Raw genomic sequence first — 18127 nt, 5'->3', positions numbered from 1 at the left:
GTTCTTCATCGTGTTGTTCCGGGACTCCCTCTGCTTGAATACTAGATGTTGCTCTGACAGCTGTGCACACACACAGAAACATCACCTCCGTGCTGCTCACATGCACTAATTAACAAACTCTAATCAGAATATGAGATTGTGTTTACCAGCAAGATCAAGACTCTTTTTTTTCGCCATCACTGCTTGTATGAACGCTCAGCTTTTAATTTAATTTATGATATTTGATCACTGCAGCGCAGTCATTCTGAAAGCACATGAGTTGTTGGGGACGTGGTCTCATTTATCCGCTTTTAAAAACTTAAACTGCAAAATCACTGCCTGTGTTTCCATCCATCCATCCATCCATTTCTTACCGCTTATTCCCTTTCGGGGTCGCGGGGGGCACTGGCGCCTATCTCAGCTACAATCGGGCGGAAGGCGGGGTACACCCTGGACAAGTTGCCACCTCATCGCTGTGTTTACATGCACTAAAAACAACAAGTCAGTCCCTTCGGTGTTTGTAACTTTGTCCAATGTCTCAACTTCCTCACACGTTGGCTAACTAGCATCATTTTAACCAAACAAATTTGTCTCTGAGAAGTCCTGTCTAATCAAAATGTTTGTTTGTTTCTTGTGTAGACAAAGCAGGACCAACAACGTGTAACAATTGGTTTGTTTCGATCAAAAGACAGAATTGTCGTACTCCCGAATAGCTCAGACTTACATCCAGTTCCTTTCTACAGCGCTAAGCCTTCTGATAGTATATATGTATAGTATACATTTACTTTCTGTTTACGTGTAATTATATATTTATATAACATTTACTTATCCAGGTTAAGACCATTATGAAACATATTTTATTTTCAATTCTGATCAAGCAAAGAAACAACTTTTACATGTTAGTTAGAGATGTTGAAGTGTGACGATGATCCCTTATCATCTCTCATTTACCAACCAAAATTAGATCTATAGATCACAACCTTTTTTTTGCACCAGGGACCGGTTAAATATAGGCATTATTTTCACGGACTGGCCTTCCATGTGTGGCAGATAAATATAGCAAGTAAGTGCATGAAAAATGAATACATGAAAAAAACTCACCATAACATTCAATTAGTGGGATCCCCTGGCCTTTTCCCTTTGCAAAAAAGCTCTCCATAGACTTTTGTTTTTTGCAATTTTTTGCTGCAAGTGGACTTTTTGGGCTTTAGTATCTGATGGGTTATAGGTGATACATCACATTTAAGGACAAAAGCATGGATATATAAGAAATCTAAAAATACTTGACTGTGACGCTTTGCTGGCACTGTGGTGATGCGGGTGCGTTCTCTCGCTGATGCAGTCGGATAAGACACAGGGTGAAGGTAAGAATTGATTTATTTATACTAAAGAACAAACTAAGAACAAAAACACTTGCACAAGGCACTAAAGGAAAAACAAACAGAACAATTATGGGAGATAGAAAAAACAAAAAGCGCTAGCATGTGAGCTAGGGACAAGCAACGGAATAGCGTGGAAGCTTTCAAGTACAAAAAGTATTTTACCACAATCGGGGATAGCGAGGTCACCTGTTGCATTGCACAGCAAACTAGACTGTGAGAATGAATGAACAAAGAAGGCTGGCTTAAATGCAGGAACGTAATCACAAGGCAGGTGTGCGTAAAAAACAAGAAGCAGGTGACACTAATACATAACTATGGCAACGGAAACAAACAAGAAGTCCCACCAGGAACTAAGGAAGAAAAATACTAAACAGGATGTGATACAAAGACGGAACAAAAACAGAATATGACATGATCCAAGTAGCGGATCATGACATTGACATTAGTTCCAATATATTTCTGTGGATTACTATTTCAATTCTAAAAGTTATGTTTTCATAGTTTGTGCAATATTCCATACATAAATACACTGTTTGCTTTTTAGGTCCAATTTTCCAATGCTTGATCCTGATCTGCCCTGATGTTAGGTCATCAACCTGCTGAGGACTTTAGATGGAACTTAGTTTTTGGCTATAATTTGGCACCTTTAGGTTTTATATGTTTATTAATGAGCATTGTTTCATGTAACATAAATGTAAAAAATGGCGACTTCGTATCATGAGTTGCATAATACTTCTGGTTTATTGGTGGGACTGACGAAAGTTAATTATGAGGAAATGCGGTCGGTTATAAATTATTTAATGTCTCTGTGCGGCCCGGTAGCAAACGTGTCACGGACCGGTGCCGGTTTGGGATCACTGCTATAAATCACTCTCAACAGTTCACAAATGGTTTTAATGTGTTTGTCAATCTTTAACACTCATTCGTGATCCAACATTTTTACCCAAACATTTTTTGGGCATAAAACATACACAGAGAGTGTCTGTAACTTGTGGACAGCAGAGCAGACAGAAACGATGAAGAAGCCTTTGGTGGCGTATCTTTCTGTAAGTGTGTGCTTTTTCTGCCATCTAGTGTCTGCTATTAGGTCTGTGTGGTATAAAACAAGTAAAACATCAGTACAGTAACTTATGGTTTGTGTTGCAATCTGTGTTTTTTGAAGTAAGGTTCCAAGGAGCACTTAAATTATTGCTATCAAGTTCACAAAATCCCAAATTATTTCAATGTGATTGGCAAAACACAGGCCATAAAACGTTACAACTTTTGCTGCAACTTTCTGAAAAATCTGCAACAAATTCAAGCATTTTAAAGTACATCAATCAAAAAATAAATAAATTGAAAACTTCTGGACAGACTGATTTAACAAAATAAATTGAGTTGCTTGAAACCCCTTTTTTAAAATGCATTAATTACATAGCGTTCCAATATTTCAATATCCAATTCACCTCATAAGCAACAAGACGTAAATATAAAATGTAAATTAGAGCTGCCCTTATTCGATATTGGTTTCAGCTATCGGTCCGATGTTAAAAATCTATTTTGTAACTATATGTGCTTGCATGTTAAATGTGTGATATCATCTACGATGCAAGCAGTCCTGCAAGTGTGTTTACTTGTGCAAAGATGGAAAGCCTGTTTACATCTAAATGCCTAAATGCTCTTCAATAAGCACATTAGGTTAGTCTTTTCTAGTATTTTAGTCAAGCCATTTAAAAAAGGTAGGCCACTAGGAGCTAGGAGCTACACAACAGCTAAGCACACAATAGCACAGAAACTAAACATACCTAATAAGTGTCCTTAATGGCACAATATTAAAGTCTAAAACAACACGTTTGTCACTATAAATATCAAATATAATTATAGTTGCATATTACATACACATCCAGAAAGTGTATTAGAAAGTAATCGCTAATAAACGTTTCCGTACCATTCAACTTACAAAGTCTCGCCAAAAAACAATTACCCCTCCAAATAAATTTAGGGACAGCTAAGTTCATTTCAGACATTAATAAAAAATAGGTTAGTGTTTTTTATACCCACCATTTCACTTGATTGAACCTTTTCTAGCATTCCACAGCATAAAATAAAAGTATGAATGATTTCTGCTGATATCGTGTTGGATCCATACTGTTACTATAATACTTAAGGCTCCAATATTGGTGTCGCATTGGAAGTGAAAAAGTTGCATCGAGACAACCCTCATGTAAATGTACCTTTATTCATATTGTAAGTCTTTACGCATTTTAGGGCAGTTTGAATTTGTATTCAATTGTTATGAAAAACGAGACTTTGACTCGGCTTCACAGGATGTTGAATTTTAATTAATTAATAATTCATTAAAGAAATTGCTTATAGCGACCACATCAGTGCAGTAGCATCCTTCTAGAAAACACCCATTTTGTTTTAGCTTCTGAAACAAAAATGTGACATTGCACATTGTATGCAAATGATTAATAAACTCCATCAATAAGAGAAGTTATTCTCAGCTGAAAAAGTCCCTAATACCATCAGTTAAATAAAGAGTGGAGAGACCCTGATAACATCCCACCTGAGTTATTTTTATACTGAGGCCAGAAATGGCTAGACTGACTCCAGGGCTTCTATTCCTAATGTCTCCTCTGTCAGTTGATACACAAGATCTGGCGGAAGGCTACTGTCATTGCTCTGCCAAAACAAACAAACCTACAAACTACCCAAAAGAACTACCGCCCTATTTCACTCTTCTGTGTCACCTTCAAGTTCCTCGAACAACTCTGCCTTGCCTGGATGGAACCATTCATAGCCCCCTAACTTCCCTTTTTTTTTATTTTTGTAATTAATCAGTCCAACAAAATAATAAACAAAAATACCATGGTAATACAATTTCAGTTCCACAACCAAACCCAACCCAGCAACATTCAGAATAGCAATCAACAAATTATGAAACCTACCTCATACCCTCATAATTTTCATCATGACCTTGGAAGACCTTTATGGCCATCAAAATCCACTCAAATTGTAAAAGGTTTTTAATAAACAAATACAGAGAAAACAAAACATTTCTATGTAATGACATGTGTATATTTGTAATATTGTACAGGTGTCAATCAATCAATCAATCAATCAATCAATCAATGTTTATTTATATAGCCCCAAATCACAAATGTCTCAAAGGACTGCACAAATCATTACGACTACAACATCCTCGGAAGAACCCACAAAAGGGCAAGGAAAACTCACACCCAGTGGGCAGGGAGAATTCACATCCAGTGGGATGCCAGTGACAATGCTGACTATGAGAAACCTTGGAGAGGACCTCAGATGTGATGTAAAATATACTCATTGGTTGAGTAAAATATACAACAGCACCCCAAATTACGTTTTTTGTGGATTTTGATGAGAGAAGTATCAAAATGATAATCTTATTGCAGTATTCTCGAATAAAAAGATGACTTTGGGAAAAATCCTTTAGTGTGAAAAATTAAGTGCCAGTAATGTTAATGATGAACACATGTACTCTAATCAAGCACAAATGTTGTATTCATATTTATGGTAGTAATAAGTTGTCATGAGGAAAACTTAGTTAAATTAAATCAAAAATTGAAGTTTCTTTGCTTCTTGGATTCACAGCAATAATTTATGTGTGATGGACCTTATCCTATTGTTTGTATTCTTTCTGGGACTGTCTGCAAAGTGTTTTTTTTTTTTTTTATTAATTTCGAAATAGTGCCAAAAAAAAGCTACACTAATGAAAGAACTCCCAGGTCTCAGTTGATACTGTCACGTTTCAAAGCATTATTGCAAACTTATTGAAACTGAAATACTGCAATCTTTACAGTGCCGCTACATTCCTAATAAGGACAGGGTATTTTATCACTGATGCATCAGAATCATTGATTCCGTTTACGCACAGAAGTTGTATTATGTATATATTGTATGAATGTGTGTTTACTGTGTTAAAGTGTATTTATTGTATTAATGTGTGTTTATTGTAGGAATGTATGGTAGTTGTATTAATGTGGGATGTGCATGCAGTTATTGGTCAGCAGGAACCACCTCCAGGAGAATCTGTACGGTTCTGTTGATAGAATCTACAGACAGAAAGAAAACATGAATGAATAAATCAATAACGTCAATTGCGATATTCAAAGATTAAACTTACTCGAGTTTCTTTAAAATAATGTTGTGTATATAGTGATTCACACCACATCTTTTCTTGTCAACAGTCTGGAAACCTCAGCTAGCGATTAGTAATGCTAGCTCCCAACTTGCGATTAGTGGTACTAACCGTTCAGTTTGTCTAAGAAGAAGTTTGGCCCCTCATCTGAGGAGGCTTCGTAGGTTTGCAGTCTTGGATTGGTCAGATCTAGTCTAGATGCTGGTGCCAAAGCCAAAACAATGCATACCGTCCTCTTAACAGGAGTGTGTGCTCGTGTAAGAATGATTTTGCTCTCTTGTAGTGAGCATGTCCTTCGCCTGTTAGAATATAAATATCTGTGCTCAGACTAGATCTGACCAATCTAAGTCTATGAGAATGAACTGATGAAGTCGACTCAGATGAGAGGCCAAACGTCTTATCAGTCCAGTTGTGATCAATTGAATGTTCAGAGAATACAATGACCTAAAGAATAGAAAAATATCCATTGAGTTTTTCACTCAATTAGAAATTAATTGATACCATTACATAGATACACCTCGATTTTGTATTTATATTGTTTCTAACTGTCCATAAAATGGACTTTTCATGTCATGTTAAACATGCTCAAAAATCTACAGGATATGACATTTCCTAACTGTACAACACGGGGTCTGATTAACTAAATGATTCTAAAAAATATATTTGGATGTTTCATTCATGAGATTACTATATTCTCAGGGCATTCAATTGACTGTTCAATTTGTCTCAGAAGACGGTTTACGTCATCCGAGCAGGTCTCGTCTGAATGCTTGGTGCCACACCCAAACTGTTTATTCTCTAACTGTAAAGAGGCACATTCCCACACAAAAATATTGTTGCTCTTTTGTGGTGCACCAACGTTCCAATATTCTAAGATGTGTTCTTACAAAGCTCGTCACAAAATAATCAAAGCGAGATGTGACAAAGTTCTTAAACTCAGTATGATTGTTAACATATGTGCCATCTGCAGCTAATTAGTTGTGCGTAGACAATGCCACGTTTTTTTATACAAGGAAGTATGATTAAAGGAAGTGGGAGTTGTGAAATGGCTGGGTACAATTGAAGCATAATTAATAAATGAATACTATTTTTTTGTGTGTACAACACATTTTAATTGTATGCCTTTTATTTAAGGCTTCAGAAGGTATTTATTTATTCTGATTTGGTTAAGACAGTCCATGTCTGCAATTTACGGTCAAACTGACCTTTGACCTTCAGTATTAATGGCATTTCATGTGGCCTTTTAAAGCCTGCAATGAATATATATTGTGCGGTGGTAACTATGTGCAGTTGTGTGCAATGAGACGATAAAGTTGACTCCACAGATCAAAGCACAGCTGGAGTAAAGAATGCTCATCCCAGACTAGGTTGTTAACATATTCACTGAGTTTTGTTGAAACAGGACAGATCTCCGCAATGCGTCTTCACAGTGAGCAACGGATCCTTAAGTTCCACTGCAGTCACAGCTGCTCTCAGAACACACAAACATGTCTTTAGACTACTGATTTAATAATAAACAATATTAGTTATAAACTGAGGTAAAACTGCTATTGGTTTGTATCACCGTTTTAAATTAAAATGATTGTAAAACTATGTTCGATAACCACACTGAGATAAACTCACGGACCAGTGCTACTAGAGCACGCTAATAACTGGATAGCTACCTTAAATGCTAATATCAATACAAGAGAAAATTAAATTTTTTTCATATTACACGCAACTTACCCCAATTTATACTTGTCCAGACACATTACTGTCTGAGTAACTATGATATTCAACTGTGTACATTGAACCGACAGGCATGCTCAATTAGGCTATGTCTACACTAAGCCGGATAACCCCTTAAACGGATAATTATTTAGCCTAAGCCCAGTTTCAGCCACACTAAGTCATCGTTTAAGGTCCCCTTCCTTGGATAATTTTTTACACGGGTAAGTGCGCCGTGTATTTTTGGAATCTTCGGCTCTTAGCTTTGTATGGACGCATTGATCGTTTACAAACTGAGTTCGGAGAGGAAGTGATGCCAGAAAGACCGCGCCCCACACAGAAAGTGATGTCAGAATGAACTTGCCACAGCCAGCTTCATAATTAAGCGGTTTCATAACTCGGAGCTAACCACTGGAAATATGAAGGCAAATCATCCAGACATGACCGTGTTTCTCCTTTTGTCTGTACAGACGCTTGTGGAAATCACACTTGAATACCTTAAGTTACAGCGATTGCAGCTATTTGGAATACAACACTTCTCAGACAGCACAAGAACTTTCGAATGTCAGGTTGACTGTGATTCTACGTACCGAAAAACTTTGTCCAATGCAAGCTCCCGTGGATGTGATAAAAAAAGTAGCGTTTGCTTTGTATTACCTGGTTGTCGAGGAAAGACTACGGAAAACGGCAAATGCTTTTGGACTGGCAAAGCAGACTGTATTAGTTATTGTCCGCCACTCAACGTCTAGGTCCAGAGTATATAAAGTCACCAAAAACAAATGGACAATGGCGGTGAAGGCAAAAGAGTGAGGAGTGTCCTGACCAGATATCTAGATCCCGAGATTGTTTGTTGTAAAATGTTTGTCCCATTGTGTACTTTTACATGTTTATTAAATATTTGATAGATTTATGATGGCTCAGGTGTGATTCACTACAATAGGGCCCCACAGCACACTGGATTCCAGTTAATTGAAATACCACAACACTGGATATTGTTCAGATAAGTTAAATTTAAGAATTTGCACACAAAGCAACACTGGAGGTGACTATTGACGTGCGCATATTCTGTGCATGCGTTTTAGGTCACGTTGAGGGGCCTAAACAGTGGCATTGTTTTGTGTGGACACAGATAAGGTTAGGTGGGATTTACCCTGGATAACCTTATCCAGCTTAGTGTAAAAGGGGCCTTAGTTTAGAGCAATCCTTCTCAAATGGAGGGGGGTTGTGACCTCAGGGGACATGCTTTTTTTGCAGTTCCAGAATATAATGGAGCGTATGTAGCACTTGGCTTCACTATAACCACGGTGGGTGTGTTGTTTCCATTTTTGTTAATAAGCATACAATGTTATGCAGAAGTATACTTAAAACAATTTCATAGACAAATTATACTATTTATAGTCACAGTGGAAAGTGGGGGGGCGCAAAAATTTTTCTTCTTCCTAGGGGCGACTTGACAGAAAATAATTGAGATCCATAGATCCATACTCAGAGGATTTGGCATAGAGGTGTCTACAACAGGAAGTGAACCTGTAAAACATCACACAAACACTTGTTTTGGCATTTACATAAAAAAATCACTTTAAAACTTTTACTGCAATGTTGTTAAATGAAAGACCCACATTACATCTGTCCAGCGTGTGTGCTATTGTGTGCTTAGCTGTTGCGTAACTGCTAGCTCCTAGTAACATTTAGCCTACCATGTTTACCTTTTTAAAATTATTTGACTAAATACAAAAAAAGACCAATCTAGAATACTTATTGGAGGACATTTAGATGTTAACTGGCTGTCCGGATTTGCATAAGTTACCACACTCCAGTATTGCTTGTATCAGATATCACACATTTTATATGCAAGCCAATCACATCAGATACTTGTTTTTTAAATGAAATTGTGCTGATATATATATTGGACCAGGGCACAACTAATGTTCCTTCTCTAAGAATACTCTAATTCAGATATTTTATTAACTAAACGTATTGACGGCTGTACTGAATGATGTACAGAACGGGCTCGTTAAAGTCAGTAATCTATCAACATATTGAAATTTTTATCTTTGTTGCTAAATGCCTTTGTTCTTTCAATTTTACAACCACAAATGTTCTTTACTTCTCCCACATATTCATTGATGCAACAAAATATTACAAGTGGTGACGTTGCTAAGGTGGTAGAGTGGTCGTCCAGGAACTTGAGACTTTCTGGTACAAATCGAGCTTCCCCCATCCTTGTCACAGATGGACGATGGGGGTTCGATGGCGGAAGGTTTTGACTGGGAGGTTGATAGCTGAATCAGACTCTGAATTGAATTGTTGAACAGTCAGTCCTAATATTCTGTCTCACTTTGTTTGAATAACCCTACCATCAAATGATGGAATGTTCTGTCCTTGTAAAGTAAACTTCAAATGATGCATTTCTTTAATTCCCCTTATATATTGCATGGAGTTTTTTGTTCCTCTCCGTTTAAAATGTTTTGTAAAAATTTTTACTGTTGCCTTTGTCTCTGCTTTGTAAAAATATATTTGCTGCCTTTGTCTCTGCTTTTGGTGTTTAATTCTATTGGAAAACAAAACAAAAACATGTTTTTCATTGAAAACTGAAGACTGAGCTGAACTGAAGAAGCTTTTTGGATTAAAGGTGAAACTTCAAATACAGGAAGACTCCAGCTGTCAAGAGTCAAACTTTTTGGATTACCATGGCCTGACAATCTACTCTATGGTTCACTTTCAATGATAGGCCTTTTAGGGGTATCTTAGAATTGTTGACTGTTCGACAATTTGGAAAAGTCTGATTTGACTATCATACTTGCAGTCAAATGGTATTACTCTGACCATCCTCCTCCCAATGGAAATTGACCATGGTACACACTGGGACGAGCCCACAGTCGGGACATGGAGCCCGCTGCTTAATGATCCATCCACAGGTTAATCTAAGGAAATTTAGTTATGACTTTTACTTGCTTTAGATTCAAGTTTGATCTGTTAGAGGAAAATACCCCTCATTTATGGCAAAATAAGAACGCCTTTAAAAGTAGCCTTCGTTCTGCCACAAGGATATAAACACAGTGAATATACCCTGTGTTTTTATCCATGCATCACACACATATGTCATTATTGTGGATGTCAGGAGATGCCAGTCTGTGGCGCACACAAGTTGAATGAAGTTTTACTTTCAGTGTTACTTCATACTATAGGCGGGGTGACGGAGGAGAACAAAAGAAGACGTAAAAAGGTAGCCATCTTTAGAGAGACCGCTAGACCTCCTGATAGCTAGTTCACTCTCGCTTCAGGCCGGTTACCTCTGTTGTTTGTACTTACTCCTGTTTTGTAGAATAGATCTTTGAATTCTAGTCACCCCTCTTCATTTTAGACAGCCTTAGAATAAAAGGATATGGCAGGATTCGGCCCTCCAAAAAGAGAAAATCGTAATGGATCGTCTTCTCAATGCGCCACTAGAGCTGATGCCAACCCCGGTTGGGCCAAGCCGAGGACCTCACTAAATCATCCAATCATCACTAATGCCTATTATTTTAAAGATTAAATCTTTAGTTGAGACTTACCTAAAGTCGTTTTTAACCACTTAGGCTTGCAGTCGAAGCGAATAAAGATGTAGTAGGCCGGGATCCCTGTTAGGGAAATGGCAAATCCAGTTCCTGTGTTGATTGGGTCCGAGTATAGAGAGAGGAAAACCATGAAGAAGCAAGTCAAGCTGAACACCACTGGGATGAAGATCGGCACCTTGGGAGAAGGCAAGATGAAATAATATTTTATGACATCATTTCTAAGATTCTCCAACAGTTTTTCACAATAACACAACACAATAGCTTTTGGTCATCGCACTTCAGAAATAAAATTACTGAAGTGTGATGACGGCCACTCTCCCACGGCGTGGCGCAGTGGGAGAGTGGCCGTGCGCAACCCGAGGGTCACTGGTTCAAATCCCACCTAGAACCAACCTCGTCATGTCCGTTGTGTCCTGAGCAAAACACTTCACCCTTGCTCCTGATGGTTGCTGGTTGGCGCCTTGCATGGTAGCTCCCTCCATCAGTGTGTGAATGTGTGTGTGTGAATGGGTAAATGTGGAAGTAGTGTCAAAGCGCTTTGAGTACCTTGAAGGTAGAAAAGCGCTATACAAGTACAACCCATTTATAAGGGGGAACTTTACAACCCAACATTTTATACAAGCTGGGATCTGACAGCAAGAAAGACTCAGAAGTTGTTTCCCAACAAACTTATGTAATCATAGTGATCAGAACAGGTGGTGGTTAGAGTAGACTGATATATACCCAAAACTGGACATTAGGCACTGGTTATGTACAGGTCTTTATCATACATGGCACTGTCTCTGTGTGACTTCCAAAAGTAATCTTACTCAGCCATGTTTGTTGCCTGTATGTAGCATCTCTAGTGTATGCTCTGTCTTTACAAAATAATACATGTAGAGTGAGATAGAAATTCATACTGTCATGCCAGAAAGATGAAACGTTGCTTTCTTTGTTGATTTGTCACTGGCTATACAGAATGCTCCTTGGTTGTGTAACTCCTGCTACCAGTCTCAACTGTTAAATGTGCCAGTCTTGTATTTTGTTGAGTCTTACAAAGTGCTCATACTGTTAGTATTGTGTTTATTATACATTAGCTGTAACATGTTTCTTAGTATTAGTTCTCATAAACTAATTTGGAGGAGTTGATATCACCATGTAACACCACTAATGTTAATCCGTAGCATGTATATGGAATATCTTAAGTAAATTAACATCGAGCAAGTACATTTTGAGAAGGGGAACTTTACTTTTAAATGTTTTTCTAAATACGAATGCTTGTTTTGGTGTCATGAAAAATTGCAACATTAATTAGAGGCAGTCTATTACAAATACGCTTCTCTGCGCCAAGAGCTTGAACTAGTGCCGAGTCTGCAACCGCAGGTTTGTATCGAAATATGGTACTGTTGGATTTTACGTGAATCATTACTTGGTATTACTGACAGAATTATGTCAGTCCCGACAAGTACTGAATTCGGGACCCATCCCTATTTACGTCGTCTCATTAGTTTGTGTGAATTGACGTTTAGTCTCTGGCATATTTTTGCCAAATGCAGTGCATATGCGCTTTTTGTTCTCCATGTTTCATGTGCGGGTACTTATTGGATTTTTTTAAGGAATTCTGTTTCGTGCTTTGTGCTCCTCCTACTTGCTTTTGGCTGCTCCTTCCTTTGTCTCCACCCCTGTCAGTTGACAGTACCACCTTAGAAATGGACCTAGCACCGCAACCCGTAATCCTGAGATCCCGTTTTTTTCGTTAGTCCTGTGATTATACCATGAATTGATTAACGTGGACCCCGACTTAAACAAGTTGAAAAACGTATTCGGGTGTTACCATTTAGTGGTCAATTGTACGGAATATGTACTGAACTGTGCAATCTACTAATAAAAGTATCAATCAATTCAATCAAACAATTCAGTTTCTGTCTGTGTCAAATATTGGTGTGATGGTACATTTAATCGTAATGATATTTTTCAGTGCAGAATATTCCATTTGGTACAGAAGTGTATCAATGTTACCATATAAACACTTCACATTGTGGTTACACAGCATAAAAGATTTGATTGGTCAGCTTTCGTATATTGTCATGAGGTTTCGAATCTAAAAATTTAGTCACACTTTTTTATCAGATATACTTCTCACATTCAGCTAGTTTTCCGCAAATTACACTCACTTTTATCACATTTAAAAACACTTTTCTCATACTTAGTTAATTTTCATGACACTTAAGTTAATATTAAATGTTAACTTTAAATGTAATTGAAATTGTAATAAAATCTAAATGTATAATCTAAATCCAAATGTTAAATCTTAATGTTGAATCTAAATCTTAGATCTGAAGCTAAATGTTAAATCTAAATGTTAAATCTAAAGGTAAATGTGAGCGATAAACCTCTCCCCCCATGTGAAAAGATGAATATTCACACAATGCTAATTGTCCACCAATCCGAGGCATCTCAGCCTCTATAACCCACATCTCTGCCTCTCAATGCACGACACTCCAATATCTTTCTTACTGCATTAGAGGGAAACTTGACAGATGACAAAGGGTAATAGTTAATTTATACCATGAGCTCAAGTTCCTTCTTATAGAAACTCATGGTTATTGATCAGAAATTCTGTCTTTGTCTTTGTGGGTGACACGCTTGTTCCAAATCAATTCGCAGGGGCAACCAAGTTTAGGCATAAGTATTCCTTTCGGTTAAACTGGTGAGATCTCGCGAACCACATCGAAGACTCTGTCGTGGCGCACTTGGCCTGACGGACCGCAGTTTGAACACCCCTGTCTTAGATGATGCAACGCAGAGATGGCAAAAGCTGGTACTGGTAGTTATTAGTATTATTTGTTCCATTAAAAAAAAGTATTTGACTTCTTTGGCTGGGTTGCGGAAGGCGTGTCAACACTAACCTTAAAGGGGCGTGGCAGGTCAGGCTGAGTGTATCGAAGGTAGATCAAACCAACCACCACCACACCAATTGATAGCCACCGCAGGAAGCTCATAAAGTTTAGCAGGCTGTAGATGTCTCCCACAAACAGCTGGAGAAGCGTCAGTGGATACTGCAAACACATTTTTTTACACAGTTGAAGTCTGCTTTTGAATTTTGAATTCCTATTTCAGATGTGCTGGCCTTTGCTCAGTTGCAAGGAAACCATAACAGATAGAACATCATTTGAGAAAGACTTGACATGTGGTACAGTGATACTTTCTAATATTGTTATACTACAAATGTAGTACCTTTTAAGCATGGTATACTTACGTGTTATTTTCCAGAGGTGGGATTAAGACAGTGTTTTGCAAATCTCAAGTCTTTAACCCCAAATCCATGTCATGTCTCAAGTCTTTGGCTTGAAGTTTTTGCATCCTTACAAGTATTAGGCACTGTTTCATGTTTCTATTTACCAAATAAAGTGACATTTAACACGATCCGTGCAATATTCTTGTATTCAGACACAGTCTTTAGTGTAAGATTTGTTTCTTACCTGCTGAAGGTTTCAGCTGGCACTTCAGCCTTTGTCAGAGCAGTGGTAGCTTCCTGGTGTGATTTGTGTAAAAATAGCTAACCAGGTTGAGAAATTTCTTGTGGTAATCTGAATTTTCCTTGCTCATTTCTGTTGTTGTCTGCACACCATGTTCACTCTCTCTCTCGTCCACAGTATAGAGTGCAGCTGGCGCAGGGCAGCAGCACACACCTGATATTGATTAGGGTCACGGCCTGTGAGCGCCGAACTTTGTCTTCTGCTTACTACAGACGCATGTATCATTTGTCCCGCCAGCGGGCTCTCTAATTCGTCTCGTGCATCATCTCAGGTTTGCCTGTATTAATCTAGCCTAGTCTAGCGCCTTTATTTTGTGTCTAGTTTTTTCTGTTTAACTTCTTTCATGAAATATTTTTCCTAGCCTCGTCTAGCGCTTTTATTTTGTACTTTGTTTCTCTGTTTTACTTTTTTCGTTTAGTATTATTCCTAGCCTTGTCTAGCGCTTTTGGTTTAGTGTTGGTAATAGATCATTGTAGTTTTACATGGTGTGTTTTTGTGCTACTACCATTGCCTTTGTTTTGATACATAATCCTTCCTCCAAAATAAAAGGAAGAACAATTCTCCACAAACAAAACGTCTCTGCATCCTTGGGATCCACCTCACCAGTTCCCAACATTTCTGTTTGTTAGTTCTACTTTTTAGACAGCTCTGAGGAAGAATGAAGTGCCTGCCAAAACTGTCAGCAGGTAAAAAACATCTCTTTAACATCCATCCATCCATCCATCTTCTTCCGCTTATCCGAGGTCGGGTCACGGGGGCAACAGCCTAAGCAGGGAAACCCAGACTTCCCTCTCCCCAGCCACTTCGTCTAGCTCTTCCTGGGGGATCCCGAGGCGTTCCCAGTTCAGCCGGGAAACATAGTCTTCCCAACGTGTCCTGGGTCTTCCCCGTGGCCTCCTACCGGTTGGACGTGCCCTAAACACCTCCCTAGGGAGGCGTTCGGGTGGCATCCTGACCAGATGCCCGAACACCCTCATCTGGCTCCTCTCGTTGTGAAGGAGCAGCGGCTTTACTTTGAGTTCCTGCCGGAGAGCCCCGCCATACGGCGGAGGAAACTCATTTCGGCCATTTGTACCCGTAATCTTATCCTTTCGGTCATGACCCAAAGCTCATGACCATAGGTGAGGATGGGAACGTAGATTGACCGGTAAATTGACAGCTTTGCCTTCCGTCTCAGCTCCTTCTTCACTACAACGTCCACATTACTGAAGACGCCGCACCGATCCGCCTGTCGATCTCACAATCCACTCTTCCCTCACTCGTGAACAAGACTCCCAGGTATTTGAACTCCTCCACTTGGGGCAGGGTCTCATCCCCAACCCGGAGATGGCACTCCAACCTTTTCCGGGCGAGAACCATGGACTCGGACGTGCTGATTCTCATTCCAGTCGCTTCACACTCGGTTGCGAACCGATCCAGTGAGAGCTGAAGATCCTGGTCCGATGAAGCCATCAGGACCACATCATCTGCAAAAAGCAGAGACTTAATCCTGCGGTCACCAAACCGGAACCCCTCAACGCCTTGACTGTGCCTAGAAATTCTGTTCATAAAAGTTATGAACAGAATCGGTGACAAAGGACAGCCTTGGCGGAGTCCAACCCTCACTGGAAATGTGTTCGACTTATTGCCGGCAATGCGGACCAAGCTCTGGCACTGATCGTACAGGGAGCGGACCGCCACAATAAGACAGTCCGATACCCCATATTCACTGAGCACTCCCCACAGGACTTCCCGAGGGACACGGTCGAATGCCTTCTGCAAGTCCACAAAGCACATGTAGACTGGTTGGGCAAACTCCCATGCCGAGAGTATAGAGCTGGTCCACAGTTCCACGACCAGGACGAAAACCACACTGTTCCTCCTGAATCCGAGGTTCGACTATCCGGCCTAGCCTCCTCTCCAGTACGCCTGAATAAAACCTTACCAGGAAGGCTGAGGAGTGTGATCCCACGATAGTTGGAACACACCCTCTGGTCCGCCTTCTTAAAGAGAGGAACAACCACCCCGGTCTGCCAATCCAGAAGTACCGCCCCCGATGTCCACGCGATGCTGCAGTCTTGTCAACCAAGACAGCCCCACAGCATCCAGAGCCTTAAGGAACTCCGGGCGGACCTCATCCACCCCTGGGGCCTTGTCACCGAGAAGCTTTTGAACTACCTCAGCAACCTCAGCCCCAGAAATAGGAGAGTCCAACACAGATTCCCCAGGCACTGCTTCCTCATAGGAAGACGTGTTGGTGGGATTGAGGAGGTCTTCGAAGTATTCCTTCCACCTATCCACAACATCCGCAGTTGAGGTCAGCAGAACACCATCCGCACCATACACGGTGTTGATAGTGCACTGCTTCCCCTTCCTGAGGCGGCGGACGGTGGTCCAGAATCGCTTCGAAGCCGTCCGGAAGTCGTTTTCCATGGCTTCTCCGAACTCCTCCCATGTCCGAGTTTTTGCCTCCGCGACCGCTGAAGCTGCACACCGCTTGGCCTGTCGGTTCCTGTCCACTGCCTCCATCTCTTAAACAAAAATACTTAAAATGATTAGTTGAGTAATTGTTCATACATGACTTGACGACTGTCAAAATAGTTGTAAATTGTAGCCCCTTTGTCAAGTCAAGTCTAGTATCGTAAAAATCGTGACTCTAGTTTATGCCTGTGATGTTTCCACTTTTATTCTTTGGCTTTTAACACTACGTGAGTTGTGTGGTCCTCTGTTTTTAACATTTATATTTGTGTTTATTGTTTTAATTGGATTTACCCTTTAAAATCGTTTTTAATCATATTTATTTTTATATTGTTTTTTATATTGGTTTTATATATTTTTATTTTTTATTCAGTCATTGGTGAAACTAAGGATATTTGAATATTGGTGTTAATATTGTTGTGCAGCACTTTGGAAACATTTCTGTAGTTTAAATGTACTATACAAATAAAGTGGATTGGATTGTTGTCACATTTATATTTCCTTGATGGCAGTAAACTGACCAGTATGAGGACGGCAGGTATTGGAGTGTTTCGACGCAGGTGAATCATTGAGTAAACATCAGGTAGTTGTCCTTCTCGTGATGCAACCAAAAACGTTCTGCAGAACACACACAAAATGCAATTACAATTTAAGTTACGGTGTTAAAAGAAACACAATCAGCTTTACTTGTTTCACAAGTGTGCAGAAATGATTTCCAAGCCGCATTTGCCGCATTTTTTCCTCGTTGAAGTCTCCATAGCATGTCATTCAGATGAATTATTTTTGCTCAGTTTTTACAGGCCAATGTTCGTCCTGACACAACCCTGGATGGGAATCAAAACCACCACTGAATGAATGGCAGAAGCATGCACCATTGAATCACCAGGGATCTTGTATGTCCCATTTACTTTCTATACCTCTGGTGCTCATTAGGCTCACGGTAAGCTGAAGCTTATCCCAGCTGACTTCAAGTGAGAGGCAGTATACTCTGGAGTGGTTGCCAGCCAATCACAGGACACATAAACAAACAAACTGCACATTCACACCTATGCAGTCTTCCTTTGAATAACATAAAAATTAACTTTTGATTTTATAATTTGTTATCACTGTTTTATGGTTTTCCTAACCTTAATTTAAAAAGCACAGGAGTCAAACGCAAATTGGAATATAATACATTGTTGATGTTGTACTCCTTTTATACTAAACAGACTTGAAACACTGAGACACTAGATGGCAGTAAAAAGACAGGAACATTAAGTCTGTTTTAATTTTTTAAATTAAAATCAAAACCCATCTGTTTAGGCAGGTATGCCTGACGTACATTTCTGTTTTTAGTGTCGTTTTGCCTCAATTTGCACCTTGAGTGCTTTG

At 39.4% G+C, this 18127-nt stretch overlaps 1 protein-coding gene across 1 annotated transcript in view; it reads right to left on the bottom strand.

Annotated features, from left to right (window-relative positions):
* Nucleotides 1-2236: 2236 nt before the first annotated feature.
* slc7a11 (solute carrier family 7 member 11) overlaps nucleotides 2237-18127 on the bottom strand; it is a 65576-nt gene continuing 49685 nt past the window's right edge. Inside the window, exons 9-12 of the mRNA XM_061901555.1 lie at nucleotides 17278-17374; nucleotides 13670-13819; nucleotides 10779-10956; nucleotides 2237-5431 (exon numbers count right to left, since the gene is read on the bottom strand). Coding sequence (XP_061757539.1) covers nucleotides 5376-5431; nucleotides 10779-10956; nucleotides 13670-13819; nucleotides 17278-17374 — 481 coding nt within the window. The 3' untranslated portion in view covers nucleotides 2237-5375. The remainder of the gene's footprint in view (nucleotides 5432-10778; nucleotides 10957-13669; nucleotides 13820-17277; nucleotides 17375-18127) is intronic.

Source organism: Nerophis ophidion, linkage group LG05 (genome assembly GCF_033978795.1).
Source record: "Nerophis ophidion isolate RoL-2023_Sa linkage group LG05, RoL_Noph_v1.0, whole genome shotgun sequence".
Classification (NCBI taxonomy): Eukaryota; Metazoa; Chordata; class Actinopteri; order Syngnathiformes; family Syngnathidae; genus Nerophis; species Nerophis ophidion.
This window is presented reverse-complemented; position numbering and strand designations above follow the sequence as displayed.